Source organism: Coffea eugenioides, chromosome 2 (assembly GCF_003713205.1).
Source record: "Coffea eugenioides isolate CCC68of chromosome 2, Ceug_1.0, whole genome shotgun sequence".
Classification (NCBI taxonomy): Eukaryota; Viridiplantae; Streptophyta; class Magnoliopsida; order Gentianales; family Rubiaceae; genus Coffea; species Coffea eugenioides.
In genome coordinates this window covers 71,954,286-71,977,553 of record NC_040036.1, presented here as the reverse complement: position 1 = coordinate 71,977,553, position 23,268 = coordinate 71,954,286, and the positions used below count along the sequence as shown (strand labels likewise).

General features: G+C 33.4%; 1 protein-coding gene across 3 annotated transcripts; it reads right to left on the bottom strand.

Moving 5' to 3' along the window:
• Positions 1 to 10,545: 10,545 nt before the first annotated feature.
• Positions 10,546 to 17,768, bottom strand: LOC113763724 (sugar transporter ERD6-like 5). 3 transcript variants are annotated; one of them, XM_027307631.1, is made up of 18 exons: positions 17,412 to 17,768; positions 15,834 to 15,896; positions 15,044 to 15,133; positions 14,881 to 14,940; positions 14,307 to 14,372; positions 14,165 to 14,221; positions 14,008 to 14,083; positions 13,815 to 13,879; positions 13,045 to 13,137; positions 12,842 to 12,922; positions 12,672 to 12,756; positions 12,446 to 12,489; positions 12,305 to 12,367; positions 12,176 to 12,235; positions 12,041 to 12,094; positions 11,707 to 11,763; positions 11,481 to 11,595; positions 10,546 to 10,982 (listed from the first exon to the last, which is right to left on the bottom strand). In XM_027307631.1, exons 1-18 carry the CDS (start codon positions 17,550 to 17,552, stop codon positions 10,858 to 10,860), a joined length of 1,395 nt encoding a protein of 464 aa, XP_027163432.1. In that variant the 5' UTR covers positions 17,553 to 17,768; the 3' UTR covers positions 10,546 to 10,857. The 3 variants fall into 3 exon arrangements, with proteins under 3 accessions (XP_027163432.1, XP_027163431.1, XP_027163433.1); XM_027307630.1 differs by having other exon boundaries at positions 14,156 to 14,221; positions 17,412 to 17,767; XM_027307632.1 differs by lacking the exon at positions 15,834 to 15,896 and having other exon boundaries at positions 14,156 to 14,221.
• Positions 17,769 to 23,268: the final 5,500 nt, after the last annotated feature.

The window sequence follows — 23,268 nt, the reverse complement described above, 5'->3', positions numbered from 1 at the left end:
ACATAATATATTAGGGTATATGAGTAATTTTATCCCAATAAAACGCTGTAGAGGAGGTTAGTATTATTTTGTAAACCACAAGTGAGACGAGCGAAATTATCAGAAATCTCAAGGGAGGTTTTGAGGTTTCTGAAATTATCCCTTGCGCCAATTACTGGCCTGTTGTAAAATGGTTACGTGCAGTTATGGTGTCTGAGGAAAGAGTGAGTTTCACACATTGATCAAAATCATTTAGGAACACAAAGTTCATTCAATATTCTTTCATTTTCACTTTTAAATTCATGTCTTCACTTTTTTTTTTTTGCCCTAGTATAAAGTAACCATTTTACGGTCAATACAAATTTTTAGTTGTTCTATTTATAAAAAGTAGCTTTCCCAAGTTTCTGGTGGACATGTACTAAGTGAATATCTTGAATTCAAGAATTATGTACATAAATTCATCCAAGTTTCTTCACCTAAACATAAAAGTTACATGTTCTTTTTTTCTTTTTTGTACTGCATAAAAAACTAGTATCCCCCTTAGATCCCCATGGACTGACTTTTGGATAGAAGCTGCATGGGGCTTCATCCTTTGACATTCTTGACGGCAGGCCAAATAATAGAGAGTCTTTCAGCTACATTCTCGATGCCGTCCAACAAGTCAAAGAACACAATTAAAGTGATAAATAATGGACTTTGATATTTTTCAATTGAGCATCCAAATAGTACCAAGGTTTAATTTGAAACTCGGACAGGGATCCATGCGGCCGAGCTTGGTGGTTTGGGATTTAAAATGCGGAACCAAAATTTTTTACATCCTTATGATGTTATAAGTATGTATATTAATTGCACATAAAAATTAAAAGTACAACAAAACAGAGAAAAAAGTATAAAAATATTTTAGAAAAAATTCTTTTTTTATTATTCAACTTTCTTAGTTAAACTTGATTTTTGACTGAATTTGATCGTGTCACTGATTAGTCTAATTTAGGATTAGACATTTGTTCTATTCTGAGTTATTCGGTTGAACCGATCAGTGTAGTTTGAGTTTTGAAACATTGATTAGTATTGTCCAGTACACTGAATTTACATGTAATTCATTATTTAACTGCACAGAGTGTCATTTTGTTGCGCACTTATTTTAGCTACTTTCTCAATTTAACTATAAGTTTTTGAAAAATTATAAGACCTAAATCCTTAACAGCAAATAAAAAGTCTTAAAATCTTGATAATAGCAAAGTGTTGCCATATTACAAAATTATCTAGATTTTGATGGGAAAGTAGCAAAGGCTACGTTGCATGGACAATTTGGCCGCGTGGCCTTAGAGCCGCCACCGAAGACCGAAGTCATCAATATTTAGTTGGAAGAATATCGCGCAGTTTTCTACGCGGCAAGACTGAAGTCAATTTATAAATTGACTTCTCTCCAGTTATTCATGACTTGGGTTGGTCAACTTTTCATCACGTTTTTCTCTTTTAACACGTTTTTAAGCTGTCTAGTTTAGTTGGCCATACGCTTAATATACGATGGAAAATTGATGATAATCACATGTTCTGTTACTTTTCAGCTTTCTCTCACACATTATTGCAGCTCTAAACCATTTTCTTGGTGATTGTATTGGTCATTGGATCGTTTAAACCACTTCTTAAAAAGTGTTGATATACAAAGATTTGAAATCTTAATTTACTTTCGAAATATCAAATTACCTAATGCAAAAAATTTATTTTTTAAAAAAGAAATTCATGGAAAGTATATATATAGTACGGATAAACCGTCATCGACACACACGGTTGCATGACTTTACCTTCATAAATCGGATTAATAAAAATACTACAATATATATATATATATATATATATATATATATAGACATACACATATACATACATATGCACGTAGACACACACAGACACATTAGACGCTCGGTTTGAGAAAGTCATATATAGTATAAAACATGTCCATGCCATGCTACAACTTTACGCTAAAATTGGCAATCCCATTGACGAGTTGTTTTGACCATTTTGGAAAATTGAGGAGGAAGGCAGAAAATAGTAGAATCCACTTTTCCTATAAGAAAAATAGAGTATTTGAAATATTATTCGGAATAATTACTGTAACACTTTTTGTGATGTGACATATGTGAGATAAAAAGGTGGTTAGAAATATAAAAAAGTGAGTTGAAAAATATGTTAATGATACAAGCGAAATATTATTTGGGATAAATTCACTATCTAAACAAACCCCTACTTTAGAGGGTAAGCTTAGGCCTGTCAACGGGTCGGGTCTAGACCCGGATCCGTGAAATTTTTGCGGGTATGGGTAGGGATTTAATTCCGTTTCCCGGATCCGGATTCGGATCCGTTTTGTCAAACAAAAAAATGGGTCGGATACGGAATATAGTATTCCGACCCGTTTTAGACCCGGATCCGGATATAAATGAATTAATAATTTAAAAAATATATATTTATCAATATAATTTGATTAGGGTGATGTATTTTAATAAAGTTAATTTGATTTCTTTTCTTATTTGATTTTTTCTTTGCATTAGTTAGAAATTAGTTTACAAATATATTTTTTTCTCATTTTTATTAGAAATTATAAATTTTGGTAAATTTGTTCGGGTAGACCCGGATCCGGATCCGGGACCCGCGGATCCGGATCCGGAACATAGAATAAAAGACCCGTCGGGTAAACGGGTCGGATCCGAATCCGGCATAGTAATTCGGGTCCGGGTCAGGAATAATGAATTCCGGCCCGGACCCGGCCCGTTGACAGCCCTAGGTAAGCTGCTTTCCAGTCCTCCTGAATGAATGTCGAACAAGAGCCACACAGACACAAAAGGAAATGTCCTCCCCAAAAGTCAACGACTTGGATTTTTGTCCACAAATGCATGTGATATACTTAATTGCTTATATAGCGACTCGTCATTACCACTTAATTACACGAAACATTTATTTATTTTAAAAAAAGGCAGTTGGGGAGATCTTACGAAGTTGTTTTCCTATGTTATTTTTCACGTGTTTGGCAACCTCATAAGTTTTGACTTTCCTAATTATAGAAATTCAGGCTCATAAGTTGGCTTTTAATTTTTGCTAAAAGTGCATTTGGACAAGTGCTTGTTGAAAATTTTGCTAGTTTGACAAACCTAATCAAGCTGACCTACTATTAATCTCTGTTTCTAGGCAAACATTCCTTTAAATTTCGCCTATTTAATGTTTTTGGTTTTATGGCAATTGGAACCATTAGCAACAATTCCTTTTACGCACAGGAAGAAATTCATCAATATGGGTGCATTCGAATATAGTTGAATTCGAGCAGTGCACTACTTGACCATTCAAGATAAAATAATTGAACTCGAACTTGATTTTAAGTTCGTCTCGTCGACCTTTTAAAAGTTGACATCGAACTCAAATTCGGTTTCAGTTTACTCTACTCGAGCTTGAACTCAAGTTTGAATTTAATTAAATTTAATTGAGTCTAATCAACCTCAATAGAGCCTATTTGAGTCTAATCAAACTCACCTAATAAAAATTAATATTTTACATATAATATCAAGTAAAGGATATAGTTGACATTTTATAATAATAAATATAAGAATTAAAAAATATATATCATAAAAAGATCGATTAGACTCGTCGAGCCTTCCAGCACAAGAATTTGGAACTCAAACTCTACTCATGAGCTCAAATGAGTAGTTTAAACACAAATTCAAGTTCAATCAAAGCGAGTTCGAGTCGAACTATTGATCGAATAGCTCACGAGATTGAGTCGAACTATTTGGTTCAACATCACCCCTATTCATCAAAAATTATCCGAAATAAAGTTGAGTTGGCTCCATCAGTTCTGGAATTTTCAAAAAATCTAAATAAAAAACCAAACTAATAAAAAAATCCAAATTGACTAACACCCCAATCCAACTGTTTGGATTGTAAGTTATTTGGGATTATTTGGGATATTTTTACTGTAGCACTTTTTGTGATGTGATGTATGTGAGATAAAAAGATATTGGGAAGATAAAAAGGTGTATTGGAAATTGTAAAGATGATGTAAGCAAATAAAATTGGGGAAATATGAAGCAATCCAAACAAAAATTTAATTGTACGACACCATGCCGTTCCATTATGCACATAAATATAATTAGTACGAAATTTGCAATTCGGCATTCATTACAACTGAAATAAACAGAAACAAGTATAGTAGTAGTTCAAAAATCACGTCAAAACACATATTGTGAGAACCCAATATATAAAACTAATATTTCGATGTCACCTATGGATTTTTTTTTCTTATTTTTCTTGTAGTACTCTAACTTAATTTGTGATCAATAGTTAATCCCTACCGACAATTTTTTTTGAATTAAAAACAAATATGTCAATGTCACAATTCCACTTGCTCATATTTCTTATAGGTGGCCCGAAAATGGCATCATATGAAACACATCAACTTAGATCTATGTTCAATAATGTATCAATCATAGGAAATGCCAATGGCACTATATGAATCAACAAGGCTTTAGCCTTTTATAAACAAATCTTTTCGGATTAATCTTGGACATAATAAGAAAAACATAAACAATTAGCGTTTGGTTAAGGTTTTCTATTCTCTTCTTTGCCCTTAAGATTATAAAATAAGCACAAAAAAGATAGAAAATGGAGTCCACCGTAGAATTTTGATATTTTATACTCACTTCCTAAATTGTGTTGCTCTAGACCAGTAATTCTAAACTGTTTCACTTAAGAAGATATATGACGCACCTTTTATCATACGAGACAAAATAAAAGAACACTTTGATTCATTAGATTAGAAAAAAGTACCTTTCCTTTTACATGTTTAATGTATTTGTTAACGTCATTGTAACTTTGTTTACTTGATGAGATCATATAAGGATCAGATAAGATGGAAACTGGCCCTACATGAAATTTATACTATATGTTGAGTGATAAATTCGGTTCATCATTGGTTAGAGTTGTTAGTGCAGGTATTTGACTTTTTCTCAAGTGTCGTATTACTTATCCACCGGAAAAACATGGCCCCTCACCATACATTTTCTACATTTAGACGTGCGACGCTTTACTTAATTCATGTCAATATAAGTTGATTTAATTGGTAAAAATAGATCATTTTCTCGCAAAAGATCTGTATATTCAAATTTCACTGTCAATGTGAAGACTAAAATATTGTTCTGGTTCAATTGGTAAGGACAAATTATTTTCTTATAAAAGATCATGTATTTGAATCTTATTGTCAGTGTAAGAGTTGTTGTATTGGTGGTCAAGTATTGATAATCAATTTGTAAAAACCTTATAAGTGACTTCTGGTCCTGGAAGCATGACAGGAACCAAATTCACCCAAATTTAAATTACTTTTGCAAGAACAAGAAACCAGCAACCAGCATCGTTCTGACTTTGAACTTCTTCCATACAACCAATCGCATTTTGTGATATTAGTCATCTTTGTTAAACCACCCTGACAGTTACGTGCCTTCACCATATAGTCAACTTTTACTCAGTATTTTTTTTTTTTTAAAGGGTGGGATTACCTTGCTGAATAATTAGATTGTATAGGCTCTCGAGTGTCAAGTATTCAGTTGTAATTCACATATTTCATGAAGTAGTAAATGTTTTAGATAATGACAGGAAATTCAGTCTCTATTTTATAAAAGCTTATTCACTTCCCTAACACAAATTGTGTTTTGGCTGTATACTTTTTCTTTTCTTCTAATTCTTTTTTTTTTTTTTTTGTTTAAAAAAAATTTTCCCCATTGACACCAAGGCACCTTATTACTATTCATGAATTCAGTTGAAGCATGAATGTGCTTACGTAATTAAACATGAACACGAAACTGAATTTACACAGCAGAATGGATTAGATCAAGATTTTATCTGCCAGAATGGAATTTTGAGTATCTTCAAATTGACAATAACCTAATGCCTCTGTTTTGATTTGAACTTCTGGAAAACATATTCACAAGGTTTTTCTTAAAATAGCGAACCTCATACATGCCTACGTTACCAACAGCTTTAGGTCATCAGATAGTAATTTAATGCAGAAGAAAATCCAAACCTTATATGAACCTTACTCCATATTAGAAATTTTAATAATGTGTTTACAGTATGTGAAACGTTGCAATTGGTTTTCTTGGTTGAATTAATTTATGTTAAAATTGTATAGGAGACCTTAGTTTAGCGGTTAAAATAGAGAACCCGTGAATTAAAAATCCTGAGTTGATTTCCTCCCGTCTCCTTCCCCATCCTTACTTCTTAATCCCACATCTAGGCTCATATTAGCGTGGATCTAATCTCTTAATTGATTTTAGTCTGGGTAATTATATATATTGATGTTCTTTATTATTCTAAAGAGAATCTAAATGTTACTAGGACTAGGACCAAAAAAAAAAAAAAAAGAGAGAGGAAGTGCAAGAGAGTGAAATGAGAATTGTCTTTGATTAGCTAATTAATGTATGTTATTTTTTTTTTAAAATAAAAACCACCTAAATATGATAAGCGTTAGGCATAGACCCCGCCCTGTTTATTAAAAATTTTCGAAGAATACATAATAAAGAGAGTATACCTCTTAATTTTGACTAAACAATTTTTTTTACAAACTTTTAAATGATCTCAACATGCTCAACCTTTGTGATACCGTGAACTTGCTTGAATTTTTAGCTTGAAATCTTGGCACGCTTGCATTTTTTTTTTTTTGCCATTTTTAAGTAACGTTTTTTTTTTTTTTTTTTTTTGGCTTTCTTTAAAATAACTTAGATGAACTGGTCATCATGAATGTCTTGGTCTTTTATATCTTCAGTGGAGTGATCTAGAGTTTTCTTAACATCAGTCGATTCTCTCCTTAGCGTTGCTTCCCTAGTGTCTGTTATTCACTGATTCAAACACCCCATCCCCCCCCCCTCCCCCAACCACCGCCACCCACCCCACCAGCAGAAAAAAAAAAAGCATCAGTGGAATCAAACTGTCCTAATCAATCGTACTATTGAAGTAATTAATTAATGGCCGGCCCGTTGTCTGAGTCGGCTTACATGCGAAGCCAAGAAGAACAATTATGGACTAGTTTCAGTCTGTATCATTCATGGCTTGGCACCTCTATACAACTTGGATGAACGCGATTAAAACAAGAAACAATTTTGAAAAGCGTACAAAATTATTCTGATTTTGCCTTTTGTTGAAAATATTGATAATATTAGGTAAAATATGATTTAAGTTAAGGAAAAATCCTACTCTAAGCTAATATACCATGATGTATACAAACTAAATGATAGTTTACCCCTTTAATTTTAGAAATTTTTATATTTGTATATGTTGTTTAGAACTCTGAGTCAAAGTGAAACTCCATGTGTTTGTATGATTGTAATCCCGCAACGGATCTTCTGTCCTACATCCTGTGCCATTCTCTGTCCCACTTTTTATTATATTGCTATTTCTTCTACATAAACATCATGTTTTAGTTCTTTTTTGTTCCCTTAAAATTCAATAACTATTAATTGAGTAAAAAATAAATATAGCAGCTTTAAAAAAGCAATATATAATAGAAAATTAAAAAATATAACAGAAAATTCAGAAAAAATCTCATTTTTTATGCATTTTGATTTTTTTAGTTTGTTAAATTTTGTGTATTACTCAATTAATAGTTATTGGATTTTTAGGGAACAAAAACGAACTAAAACATGATATTTATGTAGGAGAAATAACAATTTAATAAAAAGTGGGACAGAGAATGGCACAGGGTGTAAGACAGAAAATCCGTTGCAAATCGTAATCCGTTGTTGTGTCGAGATCAAAGGAAGTGCTGTTGGCACTTTTTAGTCATATCACTAATACTCTGCTAAACTTTTTAACCATTTGAATTAGGCGAAAATGCGCTCATCCTTTATTGAATCTGCAACCACACCCTTAATATGAATACCTTTTTTTGGTTAAAAAAATTAGGTGGATTCAATTTCGATCACCACCATGAGTCAAAATGTGCTCCCATGACCACAAGTTTATCAGTCAAGTCACACTAAACATGACTTAGCAACAGCTCTCTATTTACAAAATGTCAAATTTGTCTTGCTTAGCTTATTTAAAACTTGATTAATTACCAAACAGAGAAAGAGAAAGTTCACCAAATAATTAGTTGGCCTGTCCTAGTTTAACAGTGCAGATCTTTGCCAAATATCTGAAACAAAATCATAGACAGCCAAATTCTTTATAATTGATTCTCGAAGATGAGATTGACAATTTCTATCAATCACCTAACTGCAGATATAATTAGAGGGGAGATCTTGTTGGGTCCATAATGCTTGTATTTCTTCGAGACTCTTCCCTTTTGTCTCAGGCAACAACTTTGCCTCAAAAAGAATAAGCAATGCACAAATAGTAGCAAATATGAAGAACACTCCTGAGGGACAAAGAGTCAAATTATGAGTTAGGCAAAATGTCAATGCAATTAGCACAGATAGGAGTTTGTACAAGTGTTTTTTTTTTTTTGAATACTCTTTATATATATATATATATATATAGGGATGCCATCCCTTAATCTATTTATAATCGAAAAGAGTACAGCGATTTAGAGGGGGGCCAAACCTGACCTCTGTTAAAGGAAAAGAAACATCTAATGATCAATACAAGTGTAAACAGTAGTAAATGTAATGTTTTTTTGGCAATTAGGTGTAATTTTGGGTGGTTTTTTGTTTTTCTTTTTTTTTGAAATAAATATTATGTCAAGGTACAAGATAGATAAACTACTCCCTTTTATATTTGATTGTGAATTGCAGTTTTATAAGAAGTCGTTATGTTACAAGATCCAACATATCCAATATATAAGTCGTAATATAATCTAGACCCAAAAATCTAAACTAATAAACTTTCGACCCTTGCTTGTATGTTAAGTTTATTCCTCATTCAATCCAATCTAGGACAAATAACTCTACTTATGAACGCAGCGTGCTCTTGATAAATACATGGTATATATGTAATATCAAACAACAGAAGGTTATTTTTGGCCTTCGATACAAGTCTTTTGTAAGCCATTTTATTGCAACACTAACTAAGGTATTGTTTCTTAGTTTATGCTCCAAAGAACCAATAGGATTGTGGTGTTGGGTTTGCAGTGGCAATTTTTTGTGTCTTCTTTAATAGTGTGCATCTTTCATTGTGCTGTTTCTATTATTTTTTAGTTAATGAATATTCATACCAACAAAGAGAGAGATTCATTTGTGTTAGTTTCTTTCTGGACTTGTACAAATTGATTGATGCATTGGGAAATAATGAAATAGAATCATAGTTAGAAATTTTGTGAATGATAAGCATGTCAAGAGTAGTGTAAATTATACTATCTTATGATACAAAATTTAGTGATTGTGGTTATTTTTAAAATTATCATGTGCTTGTCATTTGCTTTCCTTGACTCTCACATATCTACAGAATTTTTGTTCCTCTTCATCTACTCCTAAAATTGAGTTCTCTTTGGTTATTTTTAGTGTTTGGTATGCTTAATCTAACCCTATTTTGGGGGTCTTTTTTCCTTTAAATTGTAGTGAAATGGCTTTTTGTCGATATCTTATAGTTTACCAAAAATGCTATTGTGAACCTATTTCTATATATATGCTAAATTATGAAAAGGCACAACAATAATAAAATTCCATACACAAGAAAGTACTCTATGTTTTTTCTTCTTTGTTTTTTCCTCCATTAGATATGGTGTGGGAATTGGTTGCTGGTTGTATTTTGTTTGCACGAATTGATCATATGATTGCTTGTTTGGATTGTGAATTATTAGAGATATTTTTACTGTAGCACTTTTTGTGATGTGATGTATGTGAGATAAAAAGGTAATTGAGAAGGTAAAAAGGTGTATTGGAAATTGTAATGATGATGTAAGCAAATAAATTTTGGGAAATAAAGCCCAATCCAAACAAAGATTCACATTCTGCACTTTGTTTTTTTCTACTAAAGTTCTCTTGTGTGATTTGTCATTCAGGATTGGTAGTCTGGTACTCAAATTGGGCTGTTTTTTCAGACTTTGGTTCATTTCATTGTCTTGTTTATGTGACTTTACGATTAGTATTCAGCTTTCTGTCAGTTTTTTTTTGATTGATGATAATAATAGGTTGTAAATATTTTGGTAGTCCTATTTCAGTTTTCCTATTTGTATAAAAGTATATACAACTATGAGAGGAATTTTCATAGTTACTTACATCCTACTTGTCTAAATTATCCATACTTTTATAAGGAGTATAGATAGATAGATTTATATCATATGTGTTATATAATTAACGAACAATAGAGACTTTTCAGATTTCAACTCCATCTCAGTTGGATTTCCTTTAGAGAATTGAAGATATATACATTACTTTTCATGAATGGTTAATCACACTTTGCCCCTTCAACTTTGGATAGTCATGTTTTACCGCCCTAAATATTATAAATATATACTTTGTCCCCATGAAAACTAGTCAATGTTAGAAATCATAAACGATAATGCCCTCTAGCTTCTATGAGCTTAGCGTTTGCACACCTCATTCATAGTGTACGTACATGATGGCTAAATGTTAAATCTAGCTGCTAAAGTAAAGAATCGATTGGCAATGTAGAAACATAGAATTCCACAGATAAGAAGAGAACTCAACAAGCCCTTATAATGGCTAAATGTTAATCCAGCTGCTGCTAAGGTAAGGAATCAATTGGAAGGAGAAAATTGGCATTGTCGAAACATAGAATTTCATGGAAAAGAAGAGGACCTAACAAGCCATTATGATCTGGTTTTTAGTTTTCCATTTCAACAACTTATTTTTGACATCTGGGATCAGTGCTTTATGTATCATGCTTCTCAACACCTTACAACTTGTGCAGCATTGCTGGTATAAGAAGTTCCTGCAAATATCAGTGGACTTCTTGTGTCCACAGTGCCTGTATCTCTTCAAGACTTTTCTTCTTTGTCTCAGGCAACATCTTTAGGACGAAGAGAATCAGCAATGCATAGATAATCGAAAATATGAAGAATGCTCCTGGAGGACAACATTCAAAGGGAAGGTGAAACAAGCATATCTGTTATGTTTCTCAGTTAATCGCATGGCATGCAAAGCATTCCTGCTCACTCATGATTCAACCAAAAAGATTATTCCAAAAGAAACAATTGAGAATCTGTTAGGATGTGCGAAAATTTGCTAATCTTTTTCACTTTCTATGGCTCTTATGAGTTTCTAAAACAGAGGTAAGTGTATTTGATAATCAGAAGAGCCGAAGGAAGAAAGTGAGCAAACAATTCTAACTTAGCTTAGCACTTATTAGCAGTGGTAGAGTTGAGTGTAAAATATGCATACTCAACCCTTGTTCAAATTCTATCTGATCTGAAATTTCATGAGAAAGATTGAAAGAGTTGCGTCATATTGATAAAACTAACATTTGCCAATATTTATATGTAAAAAAGAAGAATGCGCAAGGACACACACACACACACACATATATATATTGGAGAGAGAGAGAGAGAGAGAGAGATTAATTACCTGCTGAACTCCACTTGAACAAAAAGTTAAAGACATAGGCGACAATCCACGAGTTCAAATAGTTAATGAAAGCTGCTAAACTTCCAGCTGTGCCCTTTATGTTCATTGGAAATACCTGCAATGGAAAGACGCCAATTAGACAAGGGTTCAGATTCTTTGAAATGTCTTGCACCCCTTGATAAGTCTGAAAAGGATACAATTAAAGAGTATATTGAAAATGGCAAACCTCAGCGATGATGACGAATGGCAAACCAGCTCCAAAGGCATAAAATGCAAAAAACATCTGGTGTCAGGAATAAGAATATACAAATGGTTCAGTTTCATCTAGTTCAGATAAAGAATCTATAATAAAGCAACATCATGTCCAAATTCAGTTCTGCAATAGACAGGAATGAATTTCCAAAGGCATGAAAGGCGATTTTCAGATTTCAAACAATTTCATACATTTGCTGCATACTTCTGTTATGATCTTCCAGCCAAATGATAACAAATGTAACAAAAGAAACTAATGGCTAAAAATTTTTGTTGAAGTGATGTTTTACTATTATTCATGAAGCTACCTGCATGCCAACAAAAACTGTTGTTGCACTGAGATCCACCGGCAGTTTTAAATCCTGCTCATATTCACCAATATCTAAGAACATTAACTTTCATATGATCAATGAAACAGAGATAACTGAAATGTCCAATAAAACCTGCAACAGGAATCCCACTCCTATAAGAAGGCCTCCCAAGCATGCTCCAGCCAAATCCACCTATGAAACTTCTGGTATTAATGTCAAATAGATGAAAGAATAAAAGAAAAATATAGTCGACATTCTAACCATTAGAAGTGGCCTTCTTCCAAATTTATCCATCAAGAGAACCCCTAAAACAGAAAACGGAATCTGCAGAAAATGCTAACATGTCGTGAAATACACATCAAGCAGATGCCTTATAAATAATCCACATTCAAGCTGGAGTACCTGAATAAAAGACATAGTCGTAGTTGCAATACCAACATTGCAACCTGTCATCACCTGAAGTTTAGCTCTCTTAACACATTACGTGCATGTCGTATCAATTTTCTCAGTGTACCAAGTAATACACCATTGACTAAAGGGTGAGCAGAGAAAACAATTTAGGAAATTAATTTCTCAAGTCGAAGTCTTTTATATTTCTGGATCAAATTAATCCAGACTCTAAATTTACCTGCAGTATCAAATATCGAGCTTGCGTATAATAAAACTCCATTACTGCCTCCCCATGGTAGCAGGAAAGATAGTCCAACTCCAATCTGAAAATATATGACAAGAATTAGGAAGATAGGACATGTTAATAATTGTTGCAGGCCCTTCTCAGATTGAACTGCTGGAGCTCACACTGACTGGACGGGCATATCTCGTCTCAAGCAACTCCTGAAATCTAGAGATTGGTTGCTTATATAGAGATTGGTTGCAGTCCTACAAGATCCCAAGTTCGTTATAGTTTCACCAGCTATGAATGGGTAACAGAAATGGTAATGCCTTTTCTTCTTAGTTCAATTAAGAGATTCAGTTTCTAAAATGTGATGTCTACAAATTACCTGTATCTCAGCGGCTTCTTGAGAGATATCAGTTTCCTTACCTCTAAGCCATTGAAGACTTGCTTCTAGCTCTTTTTGTCGACCAACATTTGCCTACAGGGAACAAATCATGTAATCAGCTAACAGAGCAAGTATGGAAACAAATATGGTACTCGATTTTCAACCCTTTTTCCTTTGCAAGTAAGTTAATAGTTTGGACTATTAGTAAAAGCAATCAAAGAAAAAGCAAACCTGGTCAGCAGGACAAAGTAAAAGTTAACAAAAAGAAAGGAGAGGCAAAATTCTAAGAAATTTCTTCGAAGAACACATTGAAAATTGTCTTCCTTTGTCTCTAAAATTCTTTTATAACTTCATTCCGACAAGTTTTGATGCCATAGCATAAACACCAAGGTCTAGTTTGTTTACAAAAGAAATAGTTGTACTCTTTTTTCTCGTCTAAAAACTTCAGTTCAAAATCTATTGTTCTTTATCCCAGCAGAAATGTTTTATGACCTATTCTATCATTTTACACAACAGAAAATTGGGAATAGAAATATAATACGTGATAATCGGCATCTCATTGTGCTAAAAACTCATAAATTTTTCTGTCAGGGATTTCCCCACATTTGGTTACTCGGTCCTGAACAAAGCACGATATTACTATGGCTTTTGCTTTGAATGGAAGGATAGGTTATTATGTGACTGTTGTCAAATTCTTTACTTTTTACTCTCTCCTATTTCTGTACATCAATCAGCAAAGGAACTAATTGCGAATATCAAATAAAACGCACCAACCATCTAGGAGACTCGGGAACAAAGAATAACCCAATGAGTTGTATGATACACGGTATGGTTCCTGGAAACATGACGCAAAGAAATTGTTAAAAGTATGCATGCAATTTGTCTAATAGGAAAAATAAGTAAATGCACTGACCAACATGACTTCAGCTTATAAAAGTGACAGACAGTAGAAAGCAACATTACCAATTAAGGCTAGAAAACGCCATGGAATGATGTTCCCGAAGGAAAACATCACAGCGATGCCCGCACATGCCATGAACTGTGAGTTTATAGAAAATGCAGTTAGGAGAGGTATTGCTTCTTTAAAGAACATCTTACTTTTTCAGTTTACCTGACTTGCCATTGTGAATCCTCCCCGATTATTTGGTGGTATGGTTTCAGCAAGATATACGATAGACTGTGAACCAGAATAAAAGTGGGTCTACGTATGAAAGGAACTGATAAACAAAAGGATAATAGCTTGATAAACTTGCTTCAATTACCACATAAGTTTGAACTCCAGTGCTGAATCCCAACAACAGTCTTCCTACTATGAGCCACCACACGCCCTGTGAAAGTTGAATTGTTAGTGCTTTCCTGATTTAGTATATGCTTACTTATTCCTTTTTAACTTTTCCTCTCTAATAATAGACATCTCATGGAAATGTTATAATCTACAGCGTTTAATTAATTTGTTTGCTTGAATCTGGCAATGTAACCTTTTGAAGACATCCTTGCAGATTTGTTCTTTTGCAATTGCACCGTAATATGATATTTACCTCAACAACTTCAGTTGCAGTTTTTTTTTTATTCACTTTTCCCATCCATTACAATATCTATTGGCATATTATCAACAGTCTATTGTGCTATGAATTGTTTCTGGACCAGTTTACAAAGAAAATAAGGTAGTTTCTGAAATAATCTTTTTCAAGTCTTAAGAAATCCAAACCACTAGAATATTGAGCTTTATCATACGTATACCCTAAAACAACTTCTGACAGACGTGCTTAATCTTGACAGAATAAATAAAGGAAAACGTGTTAATTGTCAATTCTAGGACAGAAGAAATGAAGGAACCTTTGCAAACGCAATTGCTAGCCAACCAATGATGAGAAGTAGTTCAGCAAACCATAATGCCTGCACCCAAAGGGGCAGAGTTGAAATACTAGTTTCATCTGCATTGAGAATGATGAATCTGCTCATAATTAATACTTCTTAAATTAGAACTTAACAAACTTACGCCTCTTCGACCAATGATGTCAGCTACTTTGCCGCTTATGATTGCACCCAACATGGATCCAAATAACAACAATGACCCAAAAGTCGAATACTGAAAATGCAATGGGCGATGAGAAAAGGTCACAAACCAGCAAGAGAAGGAATATTGACAGGAGCACTAATGTTGCGTTACTGTTCAAACAGATTTGCAGCATAATAAGCAGCTAATCTGTACTGAGCAATGTTTTTATATTCAAAACAGAGTTGATGTCGATGGTTAATGGTTTTGCAAGGGGATAAATCCTTATACACACTAATACCTATTGCCTCAGATTTGATTATCAAGCTGAGAATCATGCAGAGGAAAAATGGTAAAACTTAAAATCTCAAGTTCTTGTATATACTTCTCAGTGCATCAATTTGTAAACCTTTTTTAATAAAGCTACATGAGCCTGCAATCAACAAGTTCCATGTGGAAAGGGGTGATGTTGTTAGTACAGTAGCTTTGTGCTTCTTTAGTCATGTATACTACCAGACATCAGCACAAATAAGTTCTGTTTATTATAATTATGCTACTGGTCTCATTAACAAACATAGCCGAATAATGAGAGTGTTCTTATTGTGAATTTTGCTTTTCTTACCATCACCTCGGCATTGCCATGATTTCATCTAGACATTTTACTACTGTACTTACTATTGGTCATTATCCAGGTTCGTCTATTCACATAATACAAGCTAGCTTTGCTTTTGACAATAGCATAGCAAAGTGCATATGTAATAAATCCCATGGTTCAGGAGTTTAGGCTGTGAACCTCTGCAGTAGAAAGGCCCAAGTCATGTATGATTCCAGATTCAGCAGGAGATGAATATCCACACTGGAGAAAACAAAAGCAATAAGCAGTTAACATCGAGAGATATTGCCATTGACAGAAGAAATTTTGTAATGGCTCACGTGTGAAATTGTTAATATGTACACCTAATCATCTAAAATACATGCTCACATGTATTGCCCTTAGTATAGTCATCTTGCCGATTAAATTTCGGAAATAGGGCTACACAATTGAATTTTGTCCAATTCGAACCGGTTGATGTATAAAGTTGAATTTGTCAACTCGTACAACAAAGTTGGTATAAAATTCACGATTACACCAAAACTATATGAGTTTACACTAGATGTAGTAAGAATTACACGAACCGGTTTGAACTAGACAGAACTCAAACCTTGCTATGCCCTGGATCCATATATTCCACTTTTCTGAAAAATTAATTCCTAGGTCTCAATAGTGTGGCACCAGCTCTCAAGTCGTCAATAGAAATTAGGGGCTAGGTGTTGATAACACATAAGCTCCATTTCCTCTTTCACTTCCTATCTCTACTTTACCGTCTTTCAGTACCATAAAGAAGAAATTGAGACAAATAGGAAACAACATATTCAATTGTCCTGCCATTTGCCTTTAAATTTTGCAAAATTTCTTTATCCGCCAACCCAAAGCCAATTTTAATAATTGCACGCATTTTGAGGTTTACTTTAGTTGTCATAGGCTCATGATTGTAGACTCAGTAAAGTTCGAGCTTAAACTCAAGAGTGAACTTTTGGACTTCGATTGAGCTCAATGTTTGTGATCCTCAAGCTTGGCTTGGATTGGCTTGGCTTGATTGCCTTGATAACATAACGTGCAAAATACATTGATGTCAAGTTCATCACTCCAACAGTACACAAACATGAAACTACAAAGGTATGACCAAAAATTTCACAGTGTTTATATAAGATTGGCAATGTAGAAATGTCTTGTAGAATGGTTCTTCATGATCGTAACCAAGAGTATCTGAAGGGTGACCAAAAGATAAAACAGAGTAAATTTGCAGAGCACAGAAGAGAAGTTGATACCTTCCGTTATAGAGAATGATGGTTCATGGTGTCTAAATATTATTCTAGCCTTCTATGTCATGGATGTGGACTATGGACCATTTTGATCCTTCAAAATTCCCAATTCCAAATCTACTAAATTGGGCAGATTTCAATATAACTTTGCTGATTTTTCATCAACTCCCTTTAATCAATCAAGACCCTAGGAGACTAAATTGTTCTAACCCATTAATGCTATTGATAGGGGACTAAAATGATTATAATTCCATTACAAACTTTTGCCCTCTCACTGGTTCGAGATTACAGTGACTGGTCTAATTATCAGCAGTAAATATTGGTGCAAAAATCCACCAATTATATCTGCTTAACTCCTCTTGCATTCAAATGCATTGATGGCAAAATAACCAAACAACAAACTGAAACATGCAAGATAGAAGCTTACAGAAAAATAAAAAAAAGGAAGGGAAAAAAATGACAGAAAAAGGAAAGCTTAAACTGCCAATTAAAAAGAAATGCAACTTACAGCACAGCCATAGGTGAAAAAACAGCAGAGAACAATAAAGCTGCTGCAAACTACTGCAAATGTGACCTTAGGAGAGGAACCCTTTTCAGCATTAACACCATTTTGGGAGCTACAGTCCGGAAGTAACCTTTCTGCATCCATGATTTCTTCTGCTTGTTCTGAAGGGTCACTTTTTTTTTGGTCAAAACTGTTCTGAAGGGTCACTTGAATCAAGACAAAAAGAAGCTTTCAAGATTTGAAGCAATTGAGTGGTCACCGTTGCAGGTACAATATATTGCTCAACTACTTCTGCATAATGCTTCATTGTAGTTTCAATGTTGGGCAAATATAAGTAGGGAAGAGACTGGTTTTGTTGTGGATTTCACGTCTTTTTCCTTTCAGGCGTAACATGAATATGATTGTGACTCGATGCATAAACGTCCGACAAACCTTTTGTCATGCACCTTGACATTCTTGAAATTGGACCCAACAAACTACTGCCATAATTACTGCCATAATTACTTAAAGTTATTTTCATTTTGGTCCTTTAAAGTATTCTAAATTCTCTATTTAGTTCTTTGAACTGGAAAGTGTCCATACGATACTCTAAAGTAACAAAGCATCTCAATTTTTTCCTTCAAATTGAAAAAGCCTCTCATTTTGGTCACACAAAGTAGTCCAATGTATTGAGAAATTCTCAATTTGGAGAAAGTTGCGAGGTTGATCCTTTCAACTTATTTCAGTAGAAGCAATACCAATTGGTTTATTCTAGGATGATTTAAACTATAAAAGGAGAAAAATAAGTGAACTCATTTTAGTTGTTTTACAAAAAGTATTTGTCCCTTGACCGTTTGAATGACAAAGTTGTGACATTTTGCTACTTACTTACTTTATGACATTTTGCTACTTACTTTTCTTATTTCAATATATAGAGTCATATTGAGGTTTCATCAATGTAGAACAAAATAACTTATCTCAACAAACGAGGCACTTTTTTTCCCCTAATTGAAGTAAATAAAGTAAGAAAAGTTTTAGAAAGTAAAAGAGTCATGTTAGTTTTTTGTCTTCAATAGTTTGATTGTTTCATATATATTAAGTTTTATAGATTAAGTTAGGAAAACCAAGTTGATATTATTTTATCGACTTGGATGAGCAAATTGAGAGTTTGGTTTTCATTTGAGGAACTAAAGTTTAGACTTTTGTGCTACTTTGAAGGATTAAAATGATACTTTCTTATTTTGAGGGATCAAATTGAGATGTTTTGTAAAATTCAAATTGGGACTTTTTTAAGTTTAAAGACCCAAAACAAGATTTAGATCATTTTAGTTCCTTATCTTTAGAGTTTTGACTAATGTAGTCCTTTATTTATTATTGTGACCATTGTGATCCCTTATCTTTACTATAAAAAGTTAATTTAGACCTTCTAACAGAAAATTAAAATTTCTAGCGGAGTTAGCCCTGTATGCATGCAGTAAGTGTACAATTAAAAATGATAATTTTGCTTCATTATCATGAGAGTCACGTCTAATTTTATCCCTTACATGTCACCGTATATCAATTAGCATGTGTGTGTGTGCTTTTAAGGACAAAATTGAACACAACTTTGAAGATATGGACCAAAATGTTCACTTTTTAACAAAGCAAACGCATTGTATGTGGCTAATAGTATTAGAAATTTTTAATTTTTTGCTAGAGATCCTAAATTGAATTTTTTTTGTTGGCAAAAATAAGGGACTAAAATGGTGGTAGTGATAGATGAGGGATAAATTGGCTAAGACCCTAAAGATGAGGGACTAAAATAGACATTTTCCCTTGTAATTTTGTTTAACCACGTCCAACCAGCACTAATTAACAGGAATTTATCCTTCAAGTATTAGTATCTCGAAAAGATAAAAAGTTAAATGTCTAATTACATAAAGCGTGGAAGGTCTTGCTACAGTGATTTCCGCCGGTTATTTTGTAATTCCGCTGTTCATTTTGTCCTTCTTTGTCCTCTGGTCCAATATGTACTCCTTTGTCCATCGTCAATGTCCTCTGGTCCAATATGTAGTCGTCAAGCTTCACTTACAAGTTAATTGTCTCCTTTTGCTGTTGTACTCATATTCCATTTTCTCGTTAATTAACTTTGGAAGTATCGTATGCTAAAGAACTTTATTTATTATTATTATTATTATTATTATTAACTTTGGAAGTATTGAATATAAAGAACTTTATATAAAGTGGGAATGCCAGTTGAATTGTTGCTGGTCTTTCGTCCTCCTACTCGTGTGCAAATCACATGGCCATGCAAATCCTGTTGCTGGTCCTAAGTGGGTTGCTGCCTTTTTGCTCCTCCGCCATCGTGCACTGTCATTTTTCACATCCCCTGCACCATCTATCTTCTATTTTTTTTCCCCTTAATTCAGATTGGTCACTATCCATTATTTGCATCTTTTTTATATACCCATGCTGTTTTTTTTTCCGCTCCTTCTTTGTTTTTATATTATATTATATACCTATATTCTATTTAGCCTATATTTTTTATATTAGTTATAAATTCTTTCGTATATATTATTTTGCTATTCAGTATTTGCTTCTTTTTTATATAGTACCCATGCTTTTTTTTTCCTCTCCTTCTTTAAATAAATCTTTAGTATATTTTTAATATACTATTTTTTTCTTTATCCCGTATTTAATATTATTTATTCTATTGTGGGTACTGCCTGACTATCTTTTTCCCCTTTTGCATAATATTTTTCGCTTTATTTTCGTTTTCCAGTTTTTTATATATTTTCTTATATGATATATATCTTATCTATATTGTAATAAAAGTATTCTTAATCATAATAATAATAGTACTTATTATTATAAGGCTAATACTAATGATAGATTAGTATAATATCTTATCTATATTGTGATGAAAATATTATTAATCATAATAATAATAGTACTTATTATTATAAGCCTAATACTAATGATAGATTAGTATAATGAAAACAAAATATTAATAATCGAGCCAATATAAGTAGACGCCTTGCCCGTTTCTTCTATTGGTCGGCGGAGTCACCTCTCAGCATACGCAGCCTACAATCCATTAATTTTTGGCGTCTCCATGCAAGATTTGCACCTCTCTAGACGTGCTTTCTCGGGTTCTCATGCATGCAAGAGAATCCAGGTAATCATTTGAGTTTCTTTCCCTTGCATTTCAGCCTGCTTTCCTTCTTCTTTTGCTTCGTTTTATGCATTGCCTCCGCTTCTTCTTCCTCGAGCTTTTCCTTTCCTCTGTTTCCTTGTGCGTCTTTCTTCAATCAGTGTTATTTCTATTTTCCTGCTGTTTGTTATTACATCTACTGTAAGTGTTGCTCCAATTTCGCTATCCCTATTCTAGTAATACTCTTTTTGTATTTTTTCCTCATATTCTTCTACTTATCATGCTTACTGCTTTGTTCTACCTGACGATACTATTATTATTCATCCTGCATTTTTAATTGTTTTACGATTCTGTTTGTTCTATAGTTTTCATTTTCATTCCATTGTTGTCTCTTGTTGCTTTAGTTTTCATTTTTACTTTCACTTCTACCCAATTTTTTTGTTGCCTCTGTTCCTTTTTGTCGCCTTTCATGCTGAACATTGCCTCTGTTCTATATGTTTCGTATGCTTTCTTTGTCATCTTCGTTTTCATGCTTTTATTGTTTCTACACTTTGTAGTTTTCTGACATTTATTGTTATTTTTCCTGGCCGTCTTGATTTCCTGCAGGTTCTGCTAACTAAAAGTTGCTACTTATTTTCCTTACTTCAGCAAAAGGTGCTTAATGCTTTTTTATTGTAATTGAGGCGCTATGTCAACTGATCCATTGAACTCTGTTCTTCTCCTTTTATCAAACAATGATTAGCTACTTTGTTCTTCGTTTTATGTATATGCCACGTTATCTTCTTCTGCTTTTACTTCCTGTCTAATGTCCCTACTTTGCGGTTGGAAATGCTTGTGAGCCGTTTATGTAGTTCTCTCACAAGTCTCGTATCATACCATATCATGGATAGAAATGCAAAATGCCGGAAACGTTATGCCGAGATGCCCCGAGAAAGGAAGGAAGAACTTTTTCTATACGTGTTGTGTAAATATATCAATTGTAATTAATGTTCTTTAATTCTATTAATCACAGCAAATTATTTTGCCTACAAACAGTTATCTGTTCGCTTTATTTGGCTACAAAATTTTTTTTTATCTGTTTCACTAAGGGTGGGACAAATAATTAAGTTTATTATATTCTACCTTAATTATCTCCTGTTTTGTTAATGCCAAATTCTCCATACCGTTAATTTATAATTGCAATCCGCTGCTTACCAAATTTCATGGTACATGGTAAAAAAATAATTTCTACTAACCTTTGGATTCTTAATTCGGATGGTGGTGTCATTTGAAGTAATAGTTAGTTTATCCTTTTTTCCATCTTTATAATTATCTCCCCTACACCACATAATTTATACACATCATACTGCAAATATCAATTATACTACTTTATTAAATTCATACACTATAATGCTCAATGTGGGCATTACATCAATTCGGTATATTTCTGCTAGTTATATATAAAGTGGGAATGGTACTTCAATTGTTTGCTGGTCTTTCGTCCTCCTCATGCGGAAGTCACGTGGCCCGTGTGTTGGAAATGACATCTTCAATGGGTTGTTGCCTTTTGCTTCTTCGTCATCAACATGCCCCTGCACCGCACCACCCATCTTCTAATTTTTTTCCTCCTCTCAATTCAGATTGGTCACTGTCCAGTATTTGCTTCTTTCATCATCATTATCTAGCTGTACAAAATAAGCAGCGGCCTTGCCCATTCTTTCTATTGGTCGGTGGATTCACCTCTCACCAAACACAATCTGCAATTCATTAAAGCCGTCTCCATGCGAGATTTGCATATCTTTAAACATGCTTTCCCGAGTTTTCATGCACCGAATACAAGACAGGTAATCATGTAAATTTCTTTCCCTTGCATTTTAGCTTGCTTTTCTTGTTTTACTTCGTTTTATGTATTGCTTCTGCTTCTTCTTCCTCGAGCTTTTCCTTCCCTCCGTTTCGTTGTGCGTCTTTCTTCATTCACTACTGTTTTTTACTGTCTGCTATTACATCTATTGTAAGTGATGCTCTATTTTCCCTTCCCCTATTCTTGTAATAGTCTTTATATTTTTTCCCCTTCGATTATTTTGTTTTTCATATTCTTCTACTTCCCATGCTTACTGCTTTTTTTGGCCTGTCACTATTATTAATATTCCTTTTGCATTTTTTTTTTGTTTTATGATTCTCTTTGTTCTATCATTTTTCATTCTCATTGCACTGTTGTCTCCTATTGTTTGAAGTTCGATTTTTTACTTTCCTTTTGCCCAATTTTTTTGTTGCCTCCGTTGTTTTTGTCAGCTTTCCTGCTGAAACATTGCTTTTGCTTTTGTTAGACTTTTTTTCTCCTGTTTTTTCTCCTGCGCTTGTATGCTTCGCGTGCTTTCTTGATCATATTCATTTATTTAATGCTATTGTTTCTACGCTTTGCAGTTTAGTGGCATTTATTGCTATTCTTTTTTTTTTTTTTGTATTTATTCCTATCTGACAATGACATTTTCCTTTTATCCATTTTTGCATGGCCCTCTTAATTTCCTCTAGGTTTTGCTGGCTACGAGCTGCTACTTATTTTTTTTGCTGCCGCAAAAGGTACTTGTTTTTATTTTTTATTGGAATTGAAGCATTATCTTTAATAGTTCATTCATCTTTGTTCTTCTCCTTTGATCGAACACTTATTAGCTACTTTTTTCTCCATTTTTGGTATATACCCTTTGCAGTTTAGTGACATTTATTGCTGTTCTTCTTTTTTTTTATATTCCTATCTGAAAATGACATTTT